This window comes from Sus scrofa, chromosome 14, assembly GCF_054392235.1.
Source record: "Sus scrofa isolate SSC_HxYL_T2T_F1_AM1 chromosome 14, Sscrofa_HxYL_maternal_Yorkshire_Landrace_v2.0, whole genome shotgun sequence".
NCBI classification, from domain to species: domain Eukaryota; kingdom Metazoa; phylum Chordata; class Mammalia; order Artiodactyla; family Suidae; genus Sus; species Sus scrofa.
The window spans coordinates 112,268,000-112,289,562 of NC_139396.1; the positions used below are offsets into that span (position 1 = coordinate 112,268,000).

The window sequence follows — 21,563 nt, forward strand, 5'->3', positions numbered from 1 at the left end:
TACCCAGATCCAAAAAACATTAGGCTGTAGAAAAGTCTTGACAAGAAATTCCCACTGAGCTAAAACCAAAGATACCTAGTTAGAACTAATCTAGAGATAATGAAAGGCCTAAGACTCCCTAGTTGAGAGAATAAAGAGGATGAGATGTCTAGGAGTCACCCACTTTTACTTCTAAGAGTTCAAAACAGCGTTATAATTAAAAGGGTTATAACCAACACATATTTAAGTTCAAAAGGTACCTAACCTGTATATATTCCTAAATTTTAACCATTAGGAAAAACTCATTTTCTATGTTGTAATATATATGCATATGGGGCTTTATTCTGATCATCCATCATCAAACCACTGTGAAGATAAGAAATCCTTAAGCCTTTTTCCTCACTGAAGGGAATACCACTGCAATTTCAATCTGTCTACCAAGATCAAAAACAAGATATAACAAAATATAGAGTGACTGGCAGTTTTAAAATATTAACATACTTCTCAATCCTGATCATTTTATTTTCTTTTAACATCCCCCAACCCAAAGAGTACCGAAGGAGATGTAGTATAAACACTTTGATGTGGCTATCTGCAGTTAACAACTGCCCTAATAACTGCAGATATAAAATTTTAAGAGCTAGTATTTTGGTAGTAATTAGAGTTATTGATATTTCCAAAATTCATTTGAGATTTTACTATAACTTTAGCAAAAAAAAAAAAAAACTAGCTTCTATTATGGCTTTGGAAATAACAGTTTTACAATCTTAACATTATTAAGAAAAACTTATTGCCATGAATTTAAACTTAACCCATATTTAAAAATCAATCAAAATAAATTGCTCTTGATCAAAGTACTGATATACTTAAAATATATTTAACATTGACTCAATTTAATGGGAAGAATATTCACTCCATTTATGATCAATATGTTGAAATTAACACTTTATTAATTCTCTACACTGGTTAAGAAAAAGACTAATGCCACTCACTGTTCAACAGTATTGAGCAATACCCCTCAGACAACCTTACAGATATTAAATGTGCAAAATAACTTTTAAATTGCAACGAGAGATGACAAACATTAAGCCACTCCTCAACTCTGTCTTGCTACTACTTCAGTGAGAGTGTGATAGCTCTATTTAGGTTGCAGGTTCTCAAATAATTTATGAAAAGAACTATGCTGCATCTACTTCTGAAAGGTTAGGGAACATACATGGCAGTCTGGATGTAGGGTGTCAGCAGTTCTAAATAACACAAGAAAAGGATAGCAGGTCAATCGTCTTTCATGAAGGCCAGTGGAAAGCTACAAGAATTACAATAGACTAGGTCTCCTAACACTGGAGAACAAGAAAAAACTGTTGAGGACTGGGGAAAAAGCCATCCTGGGAGCATGTATTTAAAAAGTAACCTGTTAAGGGGAGTTCCCGTCGTGGCGCAGTGGTTAACGAATCCGACTAGGAACCATGAGGTTGAGGGTTCGGTCCCTGCCCTTGCTCAGTGGATTAACGATCCGACGTTGCCATGAGCTGTGGTGTGGGTCGCAGATGTGGCTAGGATCCCGTGTTGCTGTGGCTGTGGTGTAGGCTGGCAGCTGTAACTCCAATTAGACCCCTAGCCTGGGAACCTCCATATGCCGTGGGAGCGGCCCAAGAAATGGCAAAAAGACCAAAAAAAAAAAAAAAAAAAAAAAAAAAAAAAAGTAACCTGTTAAGCAGATGCCCACATCCCTCTGAGTTTCTCGGTGCTCTCAGTAGGCCAAAGTTTGAGACCTGAACAGTGCCACATCCAGGTGTACGAGACACGGTGGAGACACAGCTGGTTTTCTGGGCTCACAGAAAACGTGTAGCAACAGGAAATGCTGACTCCATGAACAAACATGTTCACTTTCCTTCTATCTTACTTATATCACATACTGACAAAGTCACGGAAATAAGCCAAATCTAGTCTCTGGCATAAAAACAAAGGCAGTGAGAAGGAAGCCCATTTTGGGCACGATATGGTTTAACCTCTGTAGAGAACTACCTTTTCAAGACAAGGAAGGAGGGATTTAGGAGAGCATGCTTATTCCTCCATACACTACAGCCTACATCTTGGCTCCTTTGAAATTACTTTCACCCAGCATACACGACATAGGCCAACCTCCTCCTTCTGCTGAACGTGATGGCAGGGACTCCCTCTCCTGGTGAAGGCCCACAGCTTCTGCTTTAGTCCTCTGCATACCTCCTGCCCCAGTCCTACCTCTGAGCTCTTCTTCTTAGACTTGCCCCCAAATCTGAATGACAACCTAGAAGAAGAAACACCTGATGGATCTAGCAGGCTAAGGCTGTAGGAAGTCCAGCTTTGGGGGTCTAATATATTAAGCTGGACTAGAATGCTTATTCATTAATGAACGTGTGCCTAAAGCAAGCAGTGCAATGCCCGCAGACTGACCTTAACCGCTGTTTATAATAATCTTCATCTCCATCGTCTCGGCATCTTGCTACTTTCCGACCTCCTCCACCCCCTCCTGTGCCTTCAGCTTCTTCCCCAGAACTTGGAAAAAAGTCATCATCAATGTCCTGCACTGTGACTTTCTTCTGCCGTTTCCGGTGACTGAGCACCCGCCTCCGTTCATCCTCGGAGAGGTCGGCCCCCGCCGCCTCCTGTGGCTCCTCCTCCGAGGGCAAGTACTCCGACTCTTCACCCTCAGAGGCTCCCTCTGCCTCGGGCCGCATGTCATACTCCAAGTGTCTCTTTCCCTTTGGCAGTCCCACTTGCCCCTGGAACTGAAGGGCCTTCTTCTGGAGTTTCCTTATGCGCTTCTCCAAGCGCTTATCTTTTTTCAAGAGAACTGTGCCTTTCTTGTCCGGTTTGTTTTCACTGCGTGTTGAGCTGGGCTCAGAAGTGACTGAGGCCAGAGCTTTTCTAGCTGCTCTTTTATTACAGGCTTGCTTCTTTCTTTCAAAAGACAGTTTTGCTTGATCTGCCAAATACTTTTCAAAGCCTGATGCTTCATTGAGCATCAGTTTTCTGGGCTTTTTCTCCTGCTTCTGAGGGATCTGGGTACCAAAAGGTGTCATCTGGCCAGTGCGGACGAGCTCTTCCCAAGCGGCCTCCTGCACAGGCATGAGCATGCTGCCAAGGCAGGACGGCCCTGCTTCTGAAAGAAGGATGACAACATGTTGGGCAGAAGCACATACTTTCCAGGAGAACAATGGATATATGCATTTATTCAATATATTTTGTTAAAATCACTGATGTACTAAAGTATATTATATATGAAGAATAGAGGAGTTCCCATCGTGGCTCAGTGGTTAACGAATCTGACTAGGAACCATGAGGTTGAAGGTTCGATCCCTGGCCTTGCTCAGTGGGTTAAGGATCCGGTGTTGCCATGAGCTGTGGTGTAGGTCACAGACATGGCTTGGATCCCACATTGCTGTGGCTCTGGTGAAGGCCGGCAGCTACAGCTCCAATTAGACCCCTAGCCTGGGAACCTCCATATGCCACAGGTGCGGCCCCAAAAAAGACAAAAAAAAAAAAAAAAAAAAAAAAGACAAAAGAAAAGAAGAATAAAATTTACTATAGCAGTCATGCCACATTTAATATACTCCTATTGAAAAAGATAACATCTCACTAACTTTTCCCAAAATACTGCATTATAAATTCACTCTCCATGCATCCAGGAGATGGAATTAAGATGGAGGAATAGAAGGACTGGAGCTCAACTTCTCTCCTAAAAACAACAAAATTCACAACCAAAGGCTGAGCAATCTTCAACCAAGTGGACCGGAAACCTTAAAAAAGATATCCTACTCCAGAAGACAAAGAGGAGGCCACATCAAGAGGTAGGAGGGGAGTTATGTGATATAAACAACCCCATACCTCCTGGGTGGGAACCCCACAGACTGGAAACTAACTGGTTCACAGAGACTCACCTACACGAGTGAGAGTTCTGAACTCCACATCAAACTCCCATGCGTGGGGATCTGGCACTGGGAGAAAAAGCCCCTGGAGCATCTGGCATTGAAGGCCAGTGGGGCTTGTGCGCAGGAGCTCCATGGGACTGGGGGAAACAGAGACCCCATTCTTAAAAGGTGCACACAGACTTTCACGTGCACTGGGTCCCAGGGCAAAGCAAAGTCTCCATGGGAATCTGGGTCAAACTGGACTGTAGTTCTTGGAGGACATCCTAGGAAAACAGGAGTGAATGCAGCTTGTTGTGAGGGAAGGTCATTGGAAGCAAAACTCTCGAGAATATTCAGCAGCATGCCTTTCTCTGGAGGTGGGCATTTTGGGAAAATCTGGCCCCACCCATCAGTGCTGAGAAGCCCCAGGGCAAACAACAATCCAGGTGGGATCACAGCCCCACCCCTCAGTAAACCTGCTGCCTAAAGACCCCCCAGGCACACAGCTGCCTCTAATCCCATCCAGAGACAAAGCCCCACCCACCAGAAGGATTAGAACCAGCTCCACCTACCAGTGGGCAGGCATCAGTCCCTCTCATCAGAAAGCCTACAGCAAGCCCCCATACCAACTTCAGCCACAAGGGGGGCAGACACCAGAAGTCAGAGCGGCTACAACTCTATTATCTGTATAAAGGTCACCACACCAAAAACCTATAAAAATGAAAAGACAGAGAACTATAACTCAGATGAGGGAGAAAGGAAAAACCCCAGAAAATCAGCTAAGCAATGCGGAGATTCTCAGCCTCCAGGAAAAAAAAGACTTCAGACTGTTGATGCTGAAGATGATGCAAGACATTGGAAATAAACTGGAGGCAAAGATGGATAACTTACAGGAAACACTGACCAAAGAGATACAAGATATAAAACTTAAACAAGAAGAGATGCAAAATACAATAACTGAAATAAAAAATTCACTAGAAGCAGCTAACAGCAGAATACAGGAGGCAGAAGAACCAATAAGCGAGGTTGAGGACAGATTAGTAGAAATTACGAATGTGGAATAGAAAAGAGAAAAAAGATTGACAACAAATGAAGAGAGTCTCAGAGAACTCTGGGACAATGTTAAACGCATCAACATCAGTATTATAGGGGTGCCAGAAGGGCAAGAGAGAGAGAAGGGGAAGGGAAAAATATTCCAAGAGATAATAGCCAAAAACTTCCCTAACATGGGAAAGGAACCACTCATTCAAATCCAGGAAGCACAATGAGTACCATATAAAATAAACCCAAGGAGGAATACACCAAGACACACATTAATCAAACTGACCAAAATTAAAGACAAAGAGAAAATCTTGAAAGCAGCTAGGGAAAAGAAACAAACAACATACAAGGGAACCCCAATAAGGTTATCGGCAGATTTTTCAGCAGAAACTCTGCAGGCCAGAAGGGAGTAGCATGATATACTTAACGTGATGAAAGGGAAAAAACCTCCAACCAAGATGACTTTACCCAGCAAGGCTCCCATTCTGATTTGAAGGAGAAATCAAAACCTTCACAGAGAAGCAAAAGCTAAGAGAATTCAGCACCACTAAACCAGCCTTACAACAAATACTAAAGGAACTTCTCTAGGCAGAACAGAAAAGACAGCAACAGGAAACAAAAATACCACAAATGACAAGGCTCACCAGTAACGGCATATATACGGTAAAGACACAAGATCATCCATGCACAATCATGCCACCAAAATCAGAAATCCTGAGAAGAGGTGGGTACAAATGCAGGAGATGCACTTGCAATTAAGAGAATGACAACTTAAAACAATCTCATATACATATAGACTCATATCAAAACTTCAGAATAACTGCAAATCTACGCATCCAAAAACCAACCTATTTGTATGTGATGTAGAGAGAAATTTTGCCATGTTTCCTTATTAAAGGGTAGCACTTAAGGAAGCAATCTCAGGTTTCCATGTCACTGCAAATACCGGCATTCAGAGGGACTTAAATTCAGAAGACAGCAGAACTGAAAACAGACACCTGAATAATCAGCATGCACCTACACAGGTAAAACATAAATGTTAACTCTGCACTGTCCAATAGGGCAGTCACCACGTGGCTATTTAAATTAATGCTGAGAATTCATTTTCTGTTCTACTTGCCATATTTTAGGTGCTCAACAGCCAAACGTGGGTAAAGGCTACCATAATGGACAACACGGACAGTATTTCCATTATTGCAAAAAAGTTCTACCGGGCAGCATCGTGTCCAATGTATGAAGGTAACTAACTGAAAGGATGAGCTAAAATTGGAAGTTATGCCATAATAATAGAAAACTACTCAGGGAGTTTCTGTCGTAGCACAGCAGAAAAGAGTCCGACTAGGAACCATGAGGTTCGGGTTCTTGTTCAGCAGGTTAAGGATCGGGGTTGCCGTAAGCTGTGGTGTAGGTCGCAGATGCAGCTCAGATCTGATGTTGCTCAGATCTGATGTTGCTTAGGCCGGCAGCTGTAGCTCCAATTGGACCCCTAGCCTGGGAACCTCCACATGCCATGGGTTCGGCCCTAAAAAAAAAAAAAAAAAGAAAAGAAAAAAAAGAAAACTATCCAGAATCATTCCTCTTTCAATAGCTGAAATTAATCTCTGGCAAAATTAATTTATCCTTAACCAACATCCTAAAAAAATAAGGCTTAACAGGAAGAAATCCATTTTCTAAAACCTACATTCTTGTAGGCCAGTAATACCATAGCGCACAACTTATCTTAAATGTGCACTGAAGAAAAATACACATCAGAAAGTACAAAAATCCTAAGTGTACAGCTCAATGAATTTTCAGGAAAAATATACCCAGACACCAGCATCCAGATCAAGTAGTACGAATTACTAGGAACCTCCAGATGGGTCCTTCGTGGTGCTTTTGAATTTGAGGAAGTAACAATCCTGGGCCAAATTTTACCAAAGAACGTGGTAGGAAGTAAAAGACAGCACCAAGTTTTAGACAGCCAGAGAGGAATGAAAGTTTTTTTATCAATGAGAAATACGGCATTTCCGCAGCAGAAAGCACTGGTCATAGGCCCAGTGGATTCTGAGACTGAACTTTAATGGCATATTTCTCCAATATTTATTTTATCACCTCAATTAATTCTTCACAATTCTCTTATCTTACTAAATAGACTTCTGGGGCTAGTAGAAAATACTTGCTTGAAAGGCTTAAATGCTAAGAAATCTTAATCTGTATTTCAGGTAGTAAATAACTGAACAGCTACCAGTAACTTCTAAATACACACACACACTTGGATTACAAAGACACTTCGTTTCAGAGCTTATGCGTCTTCCCAAAAGGTTTTCCAAAAGCTGTCCATCCAGGGCAGTGATACATACAAAACTATGGCCATGGTATATAACCTGAATTAAGGTGCCTTTTCTTAACAGAGCTGATGCTTGGAAAGCCTGCCAAATATGTCCCCCAAAAAACATATACGAAAGCAATCTGTGAATGTTGATTGATGATACTGAGTCAACAAAATGAAATTCAATCAAAATGTTAGGCAGCTTTACGAAATTAATTACACAAGAATGTTAAGATTTCGGAAGTTCCCTCCTGGTGCAGAGGGTTAAGGATCTGGCATTGCTGCAGCTGGAGGGCAGGCCACAACTGAGGCGCAGGCTTGATCCCTGGCCCAGGAACTTCTACATGCCCCAGGCTTAGCCCGCTCCAAAACAAGAATGTTAAAAATTCCAATTTATTGGAGTTCCCATCGTGGCTCAGTGGTTAATGAATCAGACTAGGAACCATGAGGTTGTGGGTTCAATCCCTGGCCTTGCTCAGTGGGTAAACGATCCGGTGTTGCTGTGAGCTGTGGTGTAGGTCACAGACGCGGCTCGGATCCCATGTTGCTGTGGCTCTGGCGTAGGCTGGCTGCTACAGCTCCGATTAGACCCCTAGCCTGGGAACCTCCATATGCCACAGGAGCAGCCCCAGAAATGGCAAAAAGAACCCCCCCAAAAAATTCCAATTTATTAAACATATGCTAAACGTGCACCAGGAGCCTGTATCGGACCGAGTTAAAAATTTACTATCATTTTCTGAAACCCCATAAGACTTAAAAGAGATTTGGTTCTACCAGCACAGAGAATAAAATTTTCCTATATCTGTTTTGACACTAAGTAAACAAATGTATTTTTCCCAACACTCAGGCTGAGACTGGAGATACACCCTCCACTGACTAGCGGCACCAGGTATCAACTCTAGAACAAAGACGCTGTTCCCAGTATCCTCACCTGCATCCTCCTCCTCCTCCAGACTGGCATGATCTATTTCAACTTGTACCTCTGCTCCTCCAAGGATGGCCTGGAGACGTTTCCGTTTTGCTGTGATCTTCTTGAGCTGTTGTTCCTTGAGGGATAAATATTGAATACAGAAAACAGCAATGTGGTGACCGAATGCTAAATACAAAAGACAACTATCACAAAATTTTAAAACTTTAACCAACAGCAAAATAAAATCAAAATAAAACCGAACTTCCATATGCTACTATTACTATAGAGAATCTTATTGGAGCAGCTGCCACTTTTCCCTCAGGCAGCATCCCTGTCCCCAGCCACTCTCCTGACCTGGCAGCACAGCCCTCCACACGCCTGAGCACTTAAGCCCACCTGCACTGACGCTCCACTGGCTTGGGAGGTGAGACTGCTCTACTTGGTTTCCCCATTACACACTGAGCAAATCACTAAATGTGTCTGCTTCTGACCTCAGCAGGCTTGGGCTATGAGGTCAATAGGCTGTGGGGATAAGAAACATAAACATAAATGTTCAAGCCGTTGAAAATGTCAGTCCCCTTTGGTAACTTACTATATTTACGGCTATCCTCTATAGTATCCTACCCAAGCACAAAGCTTTAAAAGGAAAATCTATTCTGATACACCCATTCACTCTGCCCACCCCAGATCCCTCTTTGTCTTGCCTCCCTCTACAACACCAGAGCCCAGATACCGGGCCATCCTTAGGACCTCCCCAGTTAACTAGGCCTATGGTAGCTGGTACTTCTTCCCAAGGCCAAGAATACTTAAACACTAGACATGAATGTGGGGCAAGGAGACATCTCAATTATAAATATCATGCTGTAAGACCTATAATTCACAGTCTCTTGCAGGTTTTCTCTTAGCAAACTCTCACTGAAAACAGTCTCTTTCTCGGAATAATCTACTCTCATTGAAAACCGCCTCTTTCTCGGAATAATCTATCTCAAAACATCAAAGAGCTGCTAAAGAAAAAAAGAAATATATAACTGAGTTAGCCTAGTACCTAAAAAGGCCTAAAGTTTGGTCCTCTCCACTCCTTGAAATCCCAGGCCACCAGGAGCCCAAAGTCACAGAAGGTGCACATTAATTCACATGCTCCCATCAGAGGCCAAACAGTCCCCTCTCTGCTTTGGAGAGACTGGCTGCCTCAAGCCACCGTGAGCTCTGATTTTTGGGCTGTACTGTGGGGTCAAGTGAAAGAAGACGGTATGGTGAAGATAATGAACCAGTGAGTGGAAAGCAAAAGGAGGAACTGATTCTAAACACTTCCCCACAAGCAGAGCTTGAATAAGATTTGTGAAGACTGTACTTACTGCAGGCACAAGGCTGTCAGTCGTTTTGGAGAGCAGCAGCAACAAAATGATCAAAACTCACCATTTCTACCTACTGCAATATATTTTCACCAAGTGTACACAAATTACAAAAATGTTTCAAACCTCATAAAAACAATGTCCTAAGAGCAAGTATTCCCTGCCCTCAGGTCCTACAACCCTAAGCACAGACCCACTCAGTGTGGGTGGGTGGGTGATGTAACACCCAAGTCCAGCCCCTCAGAACAAGTGGGTGAGGGGCAAAGGCTGGATCAACAGGAAACACAGTGTAGACAGTCTGCACAAGCAGGCGCTAAGCAGGAAAAAAGAGCATGTCCACCCGAGACATGGAGATTGCATGAGAGGCTGGCATGCCAAATAGGAACCTAGGCTGGGGGAAGGCAGTGGTGATGCAAGGGAGACTATGAAAGCATCGAGGAGGAGGCATGCAGAGGCGAAAAAAGAACTTTTCTCAATTACGTATCTACAGGTACATGCGTATATGTGTTTTTAAAAACACTCTTTAAACAGAGGATGTTAAATGGAGACAGCCAAGAAATACACTAAAGGAATTCAAATTTTTCTATTGTAAATTTGCTTTACATCTTACAAGTACTTTTCAGAATACCTGGTTCCTAAATATTACATGGGCCTAAAAAATGATTTTTTTCAAAAATGCAAGGCTCGGAGTTCCCGTCGTGGCGCAGTGGTTAACGAATCCGACTAGGAACCATGAGGTTGCGGGTTCGGTCCCTGCCCTTGCTCAGTGGGTTAACGATCCAGTGTTGCCATGAGCTGCGGTGTAGGTTGCAGACATGGCTCGGATCCCGCGTTGCTGTGGCTCCAGCGTAGGCCAGTGGCTACAGCTCCGATTCAACCCCTAGCCTGGGAACCTCCATATGCCGCGGGAGCGGCCCAAGAAAAAGCAAAAAGACAAAAAAAAAAAAAAGCAAGGCTCAATGTGTTATTTGGAGTCACCTTGTTGTATTTCTGTCGTTTTACAGAATCAAGTTTCCTGTTGATGTCTCTGTTGGTAGCAGCTTGAGGGCTAAGTTGTTCGATAATTTTATCGATTTGCCTTAAGGATGTTGTACATGACCTGAAAAACAAGAGAAAATGTCTATTTTCCACTCTGGTAAGATTTTTTTATAGGATAATATAAAGAGAGAAATGCTAAAAATATGTCCCTTTTATTTCTGATTAACTAAAAGACAAAAGAAACCAAACCAGAATGCATATTCTTTCCAGCCACAAAGAGAACCTGAAGGGTTGTTAGAAGTCTAGGATAACTGCTTGTGTTTTTCTTTAATCTGACTAATTTTAATCAGCTCATTCCAGTTGCAAGCGGATTCATTCATTCTACAAGCATTTTAAGGGTCTACTTTATTCAACAGACTCTAAAAACAATGTGCAATAAATTGTCCTTTTATATTAAAAAAATGCAAACTTTTAAGACTATTCTTTAGAGTAGTTTTAGGTTCACAGCAACACTGAGAGGAAGGTACAGAGATTTCCCATACACCCCCCCGCCCTCAAATTCGCACAGCCTACCCATTACCAACAACCCATATGTGGGTGTCTAAAGCCCATGAAGGAAGTCTCCTAAAGTTTGGAAAAGTATTAAAAATACTTTTTTTTTTTTGCTTTTTAGGGCCACACCTACTGCATGTGGAGGTTCCCAGGCTAGGGGTCGAATCAGAGCTACAGCTGCTGGCCTATGCTGCAGCCACAGCAACGCAGGATCCGAGCCAGGTCTGCAACCTACACCACAGCTCACAGCAACGCCCGATCCTTAACCCACTGAGCGAGGCCAGGGATTGAACCCACAACCTCATGGTTACTAGTCAGACTCGTTTCCACTGCGCCACAACAGGGACTCCTTAAAAACACTTAAACGCTTTCTTATATAGGTCAGATAATCTGTAACAATACTTGTCTTCTGCACGATTAGAAAACTTACTTGCTGTCATATTACACTTTGTAGTGCAAAGAAAAAAAAATCAATTTATAATACATTGCTCCTAAAATGGACATCACGAAATTATAACTCCCAATTTTCAAAACACAAATTCAACCTTTACTCCTGCGTAATTTGCATGGATTTCAGGAAAAAAGACGTCATCAATGCAAGTTACTGGCAGTCTAAGCACCCTGTGCCACCATCTGTCCAGTGTCAGCCTGCCTTGTGACTCTGCAGCGCCCTGCACTGTCATCTCTGCAAGCAGCAGACACATTTCTGAGGTCAAATGGAAAAGGTATATTCACCACAAGGAATCGAGGTCCTCACACCTGAAGGTCAGACTATAAATATCTGAGAACAGCTGTTACTCGAGGGGCCCAAAGAACACACCAGAAAACTGTTAGCAGAAAACATGTCCTTTAAGCTCCAACAGCCACCTGTACCACAGCTCTGCCAAGGGGCAGCCAAGTGCTCCACAGTCCTCCCTCCCCTCCCCCCCTGCCCTTCTCCCCAGCTACTCCTACCTGAGCCTGCACCATCCCTCCACCCAGTTCTCCCCTGCTCTTTGATGCTCACCTGACACTGCTGAGAACACTGGCCAAGGGAGGGCAGACTGGCCATGGAGAGCAGCGAGCTCAGTCCTCCGCCCTCTTTTCCAAACCAGGTCCAGGGGCTCCCCCACTTCCCCACCAATGTGTCATTCTCAACACGGCCCAGGTCTGTTTCTCATCTAAAACACAAATGACCTCTCCATGGGATTTCATCTCTCCTCATGGAGTCAAAAGTAGGATGGAAGAAAGGGAAAGCCGGTAGTCGGTTCGCATCATTTCTAGAACTGTAACCAACAAGACAGCCCTTGGCTTAGGGACAAGAAGAGGCAGGTGAAGGGGCAGGTATGTTCCCGGTATTTCAGGTAGCACCCACTGACACTTGAGGAACACTTCTCCTGAGAACCATTCTGTGCTCACGCTGTGAGATCTGGGGCACCGAGAATAGCACTTCTCTCCAGGGCCTCGTACTTAAACAGACTGCTGTGAACTGAACTGAGACCCTAACTCCTGTGTACAATGTTCCTGAGGGAAAGGGCCGGGGTTCAAACACAAGGTCAAGGACCATTCTGACTGACTCCATCCCCCAGTTGAAGGTTCTCTAAATCTCCAAACTTTCATAGCTATTGTCTGAGTCTCACCATCATACATACATACAAACCCTACAGAGAGAAAGTGGTTCACACTCACGTGAGGTCGTCCAGGACTGATCGATACTCCTTCTCCGCGTCAGCAAGCTGGGCTGTGCGGCTGGCCTCCTGGATGGCGCTGTCCACCTGCCGAAGCACACCTTGCTCCAGCACGTCCTGGTCGTAGACGTCCACACCCAATCCCTGCAGCTCCAGAGCCTGTGCGCTGGGCTCCACTGCCTGGATCTGATGTCTATCGATGTGCAGGAGGGCTGGCCCTCTCCTCGGAACTTCTGCAGGGCACCCCTCAGCGGAACAGGATGGTCCGTCAGCAGAAGAAGACAGGAGGCTCTCCCCCAGCTCCACACCGACACCATTTTCCTGCTTGATTGTCGCTTCTTCACTCTCACTGACATCCTGACTCTGTAAACAGTCTTGCTCCTGAGTTCGACTTGAGTGGGGGATTCCTTCATTTGGCATCTTCGGAAGGCTATCTAAAAAGAAAAAATGTTGCAGTAAGCTCTTCAGTTACATAGAATTGATAATTATTTGGTTTCTTAAATATTTTATAATTAAAGCAGATTGATGGCTCAAAAGATCAAGAAGTAATCTTCCAATTACCTAAATTCAAGTTTTCAATACTATTTTTCTTAAAAGGGCATAAGCTATATAACTTCTTGAGTTCTGATAAGTAAGAAAAATTAACCAAAAAGGGGAGGGGGGGCAGGAGAAAGAAGAGGAAGAAGAAATGCAGTACCATCAACAAAGGACACTGGGGTAGCCAAGCTAAGAAATCCTGAGTGATGCCCATGGAGTCTTCTCCGAATCAGCTGAAGTCACCTCCCTGATGCTTGCCAATCTAGCCTCTTCACTGCATTATGACACAAATGACCTACATTACAGTGACACGATCAACCGTAACACACAGATTCAGTGATGTGAGGAGAGAGATCCTGTACAAACCTGACTCTAGAAACTTTTAGGTTGAACATTTACTCTAATAAATAGAAACTCTGAACAAGAGATAAAGATAGCATCATTCAAATCAGAATCAGAGGAAGATAAAAATATTCTCAAAAATAACTCCATTTCAATGCATGATAATTTCCTCACCATCAGGCTGGCAAAAACATAATGGCTTATCCAGTACACAAGAAAGGCATCAGCTTCACACAATGCTCGGAATGTAAATTCATAAGATTCTTTTGGAAGGCAATTTAGCAGCGTCTAAATTACATCTAAGATGTAAAATGCATATTACTAGGTATTTATTCCAGAGAAATACTCACAGATACACAAGGATATTTACTGTAGCGTATTTTTAACAGTTTAAAAAGGGCATTAGGTATTTTCAGTGATATTCACATAGGAGCCAAGTAAAATGGAAAAAGGTCTATAGAATGAAAGCATTTCTATTGGGAAAAAAAAAATGTGTATCCAGTTCATGTGGTTAGAATGCACTCAAAATGATCTGGAGATACATTTTAAACCTGCAGCAACTGGGAAGGGGGAAGCAGAAGAACAGGGAGCAATAAGGGGGAATTTTCACGTTATTACTCCAACTAAGCAGAAACTCCCTGAATGTGTCTGCCACATTGCCCATATAGCTCCATCTAATAAACATATTTAAATACATTATTTAAAAAAAAAAGTGGCAGCCTTTCTTTTTATTTAACTGAATAATATAAGGTTTCTTTCAGCATGAAATGACTACAAGTTCCCCCAAGAAGCCCCACTCATTCCTCATTAAATAATATTATCCCAGAGGCCAAGCACTGGGAAATAAAGATGCCAGGAACTTAATGTCATTCTGCCCTGAGCGCCTCGGTCTCTAGGGAAGGCACAGCAGTAACAAAACAGCAGGGCAGGTCTGTAGAAGAGGCCCAGACAAGAGGCCAGGTGCACACAGAGGAAGGGACAGTGTTGGGACTGGCATTCAAAAACACATATGAGGAGGAGTTACTATCGTGGCTCAGTGGTTAATGACTCCCACTAGGAACCATGAGGTTGAGGGTTCGATCCCTGGCCTTGCTCAGTGGGTTGGGGATCCGGCGTTGCCATAAGCTGTGGTGTAGGTCACAGACGCAGCTCGGATCCCGTGTTGCTGTGGCTGTGGTGTAGGCTGACAGCTGTAACTCCAATTAGACCCCTAGCCTGGGAACCTCCATATGCCATGGGAGTGGCCCAAGAAATGTCAAAAAGACAAAACAAACAAACAAACAAACAAAAACACATATGAGGAGTTCCCAACATGGCTCAGCAGGTTACGAACCTGACAGTCTCTGTGAGGATGCGGCTTCTATGCCTGGCCTTGCTCAGCTGCTTAAGGATCCGGCATTGCCACTAGCTGCAGTTACAGATTCAGCATGTATTTCCACATGGCTGCAGGTGGAGGCCTGCAGCTGTAGCTCTGATTTGACCCCAGTCCAGGAACTTCCATATGCAGGTGCGGCCATTAAAATAATAATAATAATAATATATATATATATACATATATTTGAACTATATATATGAACTAAGAGTTGAACACGTGACCCAGGATCTGATATACAGGACATGTAGAATACATGCTAAAAGGAAGTAATAAGGTTCAGAGGAGTCTAAAATAACAAGTCTGGTCTAGACAACTGAATCACTGGTGAATTCAGGCATAAAAATATGAATCGGAAAGGAAGCAGATGGGAAGCAGGGAGAAGCTGGGGGAAAGCTGCCAGCAATGTGTCCAGCATGCAGGCAGATGAAATCTGGGCTCTGGAGAAAATCTGGACAAGATGTCGATGCCCCAGCAGAGTAAACAGCCCCAGGGATCTCAAGTTTCTATCAGGAAGCAGGGATCCTTTTAGAGGGTAAGAAAGGCTGACACTGAAAAGGTTAAGTGAATAGCAGAGTAAGAAAGTTCCTCCATTTGGGTCTTTTTGGTTATTTACAGAAGGATCTGCTTGGCATTCTATCATTTTCAACAGAAAGCAGGATTCTGGTTCAGAGCTTTCATAGTAGCTGGAACTTAACAACACTGTTTTCATTGTTCTTACCTGAGTGTATATATATATACACACCAGGATCTCTTTTTCAGTTTATCAAGACAAATCAACCAATAATGTTAAGTAATACAGAGTTCCCCCTGTGGCGCAGCAGAAACAAATCTGACCAGAATCCACGAGGATGAGTGTTCCATCCCTGGCCCCACTCAGTGGGTTAAGGATCGGATATTGCTGTGAGCTGTGGTGCAGGTCACAGAGGTGAGATTCCATGTTGCTGTGGCTGTGGCGTAGGCCAGCAGCTACAGCTCCAATTCAACCCCTAGCCTGGGAATTTCCATATGCAACAGAAGACCAAAAAAAAAAAAAAAAAAAAATTAAGTAATAATGCTGTAGTAAAATAGCAAGGTTGAAATAATGATGTTAAAACTTCCAATAATAGAAAGGAATAAGAGGGAATAATTAAAAAGGAAAATAATATGGCAAGTTTAGAAGGAAACTAGAAAAGGTCCAGCAGATTTGGAAATTAGTCACTGGTTATCTTAGTAAAAGAAGTTTTAGTGGCAGAAAGGGGACAAAGACCAGACTGTAGTGAGTTAAGAAGTGAGTAGATGAGGAAATCAAGGCCACAAGTGGGTGGCCTAACCCTTAAGGAGCTTGGCGATGGCAAGGAGATGGCTGGGATAAAATAATCATGGGTTGGTGGAGAAAACTAGGTCAAGAAAAACTACAGGATGCAATAGCTGGCAAGGAGGAGGGAAATAACCTACACAGCAGTGGTTTAAGGGACTGCAGCAGGGAAAGATCAAGTACAGAAGTAAACAGGAGGCACAACACATCTTTTTCCGACTCTGGCAAAAGGATGACTCCTAATGTAGCTAAATTTGTAAGTGCCGAGAACAGAAGGTGACATAGACCACAGAAAAAAATATCCTGTAAGGTAGGAGGTTTGGGCACTTCCTGAGTCAGGGGATCATGTTGGGATGGGGGTTGGAGAAGAGTAAGAATCCAGAATAAATAAACTGTAGAAGAAAAAAAAAAAGTGATGGGTGTGGAGGGCTTACCTGAGGTTGGTCCTCCCAAACCATAGACTGTCAACAACCCCCAAGGCCGTGCAGGCTCTTCCAGTAATTACAACCCCACGGGAAATGCCACTGTTGAGGGTCTTGAGCGCAGAAGTAGCAGAAGGACAAAAAGATATGGGGCATGGGGTAAAGATGCTGAAAGGAGAATAGTTCAAGTAACTGACCTTGAGGTCCAAGATGGGTATATTAAACAACAACAATAACACAAGAAGACAGAAGGGGCTGGAAGAGGGAGGGAAGGTGGGTGGGAGGATGATAAGATAGGAAGGAAGGTATCAAGAAACCCCCTGCAGAGTGACTGGAGACCAAAGAGCAAGTCTCCTGGGAATAGAAGTTGAAAACTAGGTTTTCATCAGAAGGTAAAGAGTTTCAGAAGTGAAACAAGTTATCCATTCAATGAGTATTTATTGAGAGTCAATTACACAGGGCAATGTACCAGGTTCACTAGTTTCTGTCCCCATAAGAGCTTAAAGTCTCTTGCGGAAGACATGAATTTTATGAAATCTATACATATATACACTTGCATATATAAATATGTATTCATATTTAAACTAAACACAGACACACACACAAATCTAATTATAATAACTGCTGTAAAAGGAAAGTACAGGATTCTGTATGACAAAATAACAGAGGAGGCTAAATGACAATGTGGAGTTAGGCATGAGGTGTAGAGGCCTCTTGATAAAGTGATATTTGACCCAGTATCTGAAGGATAAAGAGGAGTTAACAGGCCAAAAGTGAACATTTTGCAAAGAAACAGCATGTGTAATTTCTAAGGCTGGTAGGAGCTGGTGTGTTTGGAAAAATGGAAGAAGGCTGGAGCAGAAGTTTTGATTTTATTTTACATGAATATCAGAGTTAAAGGAGATAATAATGACTCCATTTATTGTGTAAATTCTACAGAATATCTTGTCACACTCTACAAGGCTTAATCATCTGAGAAAACAGCGTCTTCATTGTCCTCCTTTAAGCACTGGGGCCTCTGTGGCATGCGCTGGATTCTGGTTTGGAGGTCTGGTTGTATACGTGCATACCCGGGAGGGGAAGAGGCATAAGTGAAGATGGAGGGTAGACAAGGGCCAGATCACACATGGCCTGGAAAAACGAACTTAAATTTGTCTCCAAGTGTAATGGAGTGACTCTGAAGCGTTTTAAACAGGCAGAAGACGGGCATGGCTCAATTTATATTTGTAAAAGACACCTGGGCTGTGGTATGGATAAAGGATTGGAGGAAACAGTGCAACACGGACATGTTGGGACACGTACGGATGAAAAGTGACAGGAGCCTGGAACAGGGTGACAGCAGTGAAGATGGATGCTACATAGGAAATCTTTGTTACGGCATTTCAATGCAGACTGCTCAATTTCCTTCACATACTCCCACTTTATCATACCCATGCCTGCAGTAGCTGTGACATATATACCGATTCTCTCTTTCAAATAGCAACGCTACTGTTTTAATCGAGATCAAACAAGGCCGAGCTGATTCTGCGCGTGGGGGCAGAACGCAAAGCCGAAAAGTTGACACTCACTCGCCAGTTCGCCCGCCTCACGCACACCCAAAGGTTGGGTCCCCAGGTCCCCCCAGGTGAGCGCGCCGCAGCGTCATTTCCGGCGGCAGGTGGGCTGGCACGCAGGGCGCGCGCTCCGCCCGAGGGCCGGCTCCTGGCTGCCTGAGCGAATGGGCTCCTTCACCCCAGCCAGGAGTCAAGGAGGGGTCGGGGCCGCCTGGGGAGCCCCAGCGGGCCCCAGACGTGTCCCGACCGAGGATCAACCCGGCCGCCAGAACACTCACCCCAGGGCCGCGCGGCCACCCGTACCGACACGTAGATGCAGCGGCCGCCGCCAGCACGGTAGAACCAGACCGGAGCCGGCCGCGGCGCATGCGTCTTCCGTCCGCCTTAAGCACCGCCCCCAACAGGAGCCATTGGGCTGGAGCGGCTGGGGCCTGTGGCGCATGCGCCGGCCTCTAGGGTTTATTTTGAACTGCGAGCGAAGCCACATCGTTTCATGCAACCCAGCCCTTCTACGTTCTAGTAGGTTGTGAATGTTGTCTAGGCTGATGACCAGTGGTTTGTGGCCGGCGCCTTACTCGTGGTGAAAAATACCTCTCTGGGAAGACGGTTATAAGAATTAAAGGGCATGTTTCCAGAGAAAGAGAGAGGTATACGAGTGTGCGGTGCTTACGTAAGTGCTTACATTAAAACCGTGAACCCTAAAGAGAAGGTAAGCTTGGCGAAGAGAGCTGGAGAACGTTACAAGTTTTAATATCCACGCGAAGTAGACGTTGTGACCTCTCTTTGGTCATCTGGTACGGCTGTTAGCAAGTGAAGAATAGGAAGAGGACTGATTTACCTCTGTTCCCCCTCTCCATCCGCCCCGCCACACACACACAGTTGGTAGTGTGTGTGCAAGTGGGCCTACAGGAATGTCTTGATTGCGTTAGTGAGTCAGTCATTTAATATTTATCCTCAGGTCAAAGAGGTGAGGACGATTTTGAGCAAGGTGAGAGTTTAGCTTAGAGCATTTGAAGAAATGAAATGTTCACGCACAGGTTCAGAACAAAGGGAGGAAATTGAGCGCCACCTGAGCAAGGAGTAACCCAGAATGGGTGACAGTTGTGCCACACAGCAACTTCTTAGCCTGGGGATTCCTGCTCCAGGAGAGGGTGGATTTTCCAGGGGCAGAGCCTTTAAGTCCTTTGGGAGTGGCAGTGGTTGTGGGAAGGACGTTTGGGGACTAGGTAGGGAAATGTCTTCCTCATTTTGAAGCCTGAAGGTGGACAAGAAAGGAGAGTTGGGAAGTGTACTTGATTATGCTCAGTGTATCTCTCCCGTTAGCAGTGCCAACCTACATGTCTGGAGCCATTGCACAGGAAAATATAACTTGTTCTTTAAAAAGAAATAATTGTAGTGATCTCTTGAATAGAATAAAATACTGGAAACAGTAACACATTGGTAAGATATTAGTTCTAATGCTTGGCTATGAAATCAGATTCTCCCAGATATATAGTGGTTCCCAACCATTTTGAAAATGAAGTCCCCTTTTTAATGTGTACTATTTTGGTGAGCCCCTATGTATCATTCAAAATTTGGACAAGATGCAGGTGGTACACTGAGACTGGGTAGTTGAGGAAAATTTATAATGTTTACAAAGGTGTAGGCAGGGTTTAGGAAAACAACTAAGGATGGCATAGTAACCCTGGGGTTAGCAAGAGACCAGGAGCCTCTCTTCCCATCTGTTTTGTGCTAAATTGCATCCCCTTAAATTCATTTGAAATTCTGACCCCCTGTACCTCAGAATTTGTGTTTGGAGATAAAGTCTTTCAAAGACCCTAAAAACTGTTAAGTGAAAAATGAGGTTGGAGTTCCCGCTATGACTCAGTGGGTTAAGGACCCAGTGTTGTCTCCCTGAAGATGCAGGTTGGATCCCTAGCCTTGTTCAATGGGTTAAGAATATGGCACTCCAATTCTGCCCCTAGCCTGAGAACTTCCATATGCTGCAGGTGTGGCCATAAAAAAAAGAAGAAAAATGAAATCATTAGGGTGGCCCTAATCCAATGTAATTAGTGAAGAAGAGGAGTTTAGGACACAGACAAGCACAGAGGAAAAACCATGCAAACCCCCATGGAGAAGACAGCCGTCTGCAAACCAAGAAGAGAAGCCTCAGAAGAAACCAGCCTACCAACACCTTGATCTTAGACTTCTGTCCTCCAGAACTGTAAGAAAATTAATTTCTGTTTTTTAAGCCATCCAGTCTGTGGTACTTTAAGGGTAACCCTAACAAGCTAAATACACCATCCCTGGGCCTGAAGGGATGATGGAAGGACACAGATGCAGAAGAAAGTAGCTGAATGGAGAAGACCACTCAGCCAGAGAGATGCACCAACCCATGGTCACTTAGCAGGAGGGAGCAGGGAAAATAAACACTCTGACCTCACTATCCTCTGATATTTCATCTGCTGGTGCCTCCCATTGGTCAAAACCACTAAAAGCCAGAGGATAAGGAAGCTCTTAGATCATTCTCTAAGAGCACAGGGCAGGATAGAGAGAGATGGACAATGGGTCTGGAGCATCAAATAAAATATGCATCATACCCCACACGATTGTAACTGTCCTTTTAATATCCCTTTAATTTAGAAAATGCATAATGATTGAGTGTCACTATTAATTTAGTAAAACTTTGTACATGAATTTGTGTTTAGTTAAAGAATCTACATACTTTTTCTAAGCCAAGTTTCCCCTGGCCTCTCTAGACAGAGGGGAGCCATAAGGCTGTAGTAGCAGCAGATTTTGATGATCCCTGTGCCCATCTGAGTATTCAGGACCCTTCTTTTCACTCATGCCCTTACAAATAAAATTAATGCACTAGAAAAGAGAGATCCCTCAGCCCTTCCACCATGTGAGGACACAGCAAAAAGATGGTAGTCTAGGAAGTGGGCTTTCTCCAGACACCATACCTGCTGGCATCTTGATCTTGGACCTCCCAGCCTCCAGAACTGTGCGAAGTACATTTCTGTTGTTCATAAGCCGTCCAGTCGATGATATTTTGTTAGCAGCCCAAATGGACTAAGAAGATAAGAAATAATGGGATTTTGGAGTTCTCACTGTAGCACAATGGGATTGGCAGCATCTGGGAAGCGCTGGGACACAGATTCAATCCCCAGCCTGGCACAGTGGGTTAAGGACCCAGCATTACTGTAGCTGTGACTTAGGTTGCAACTGCAGCTTGGATCTGATCCCTGGCCTGGGAATTCCATGTGCCATGGGAGGCCAAAAATGAAAAGAAAAGGAAATAGTGGTATTTTTAGTAACTTATTTGTAATACTCATTTACAAACTTAGACATCTGGATGTCAACCAAGTCTTGTCTTTTCCTCCC

At 43.9% G+C, this 21,563-nt stretch overlaps 1 protein-coding gene across 4 annotated transcripts in view; it reads right to left on the reverse strand.

Annotated features, from left to right (window-relative positions):
* The window catches only part of ERCC6 (ERCC excision repair 6, chromatin remodeling factor), a 77,123-nt gene extending 58,574 nt beyond the window's left edge, over nucleotides 1-18,549 (reverse strand). For 2 of the 4 annotated variants that reach the window (XR_014827504.1, XM_084996495.1), the window contains exons 1-5: nucleotides 18,479-18,549; nucleotides 12,679-13,111; nucleotides 10,459-10,579; nucleotides 8,150-8,264; nucleotides 2,413-3,121 (exon numbers count right to left, since the gene is read on the reverse strand). Coding sequence is in view for 2 of the 4 variants with exons in the window: in XM_084996495.1 (XP_084852621.1) it covers nucleotides 2,413-3,121; nucleotides 8,150-8,264; nucleotides 10,459-10,579; nucleotides 12,679-13,097 (1,364 nt within the window). In the remaining 2 variants the exon portion in view is untranslated. Of the gene's footprint in view, nucleotides 1-2,412; nucleotides 3,122-8,149; nucleotides 8,265-10,458; nucleotides 10,580-12,678; nucleotides 13,112-18,215 lie in introns of all 4 variants that reach the window. The other 2 variants (XM_084996496.1, XM_084996497.1) reach the window with 2 other exon arrangements.
* Nucleotides 18,550-21,563: the final 3,014 nt, after the last annotated feature.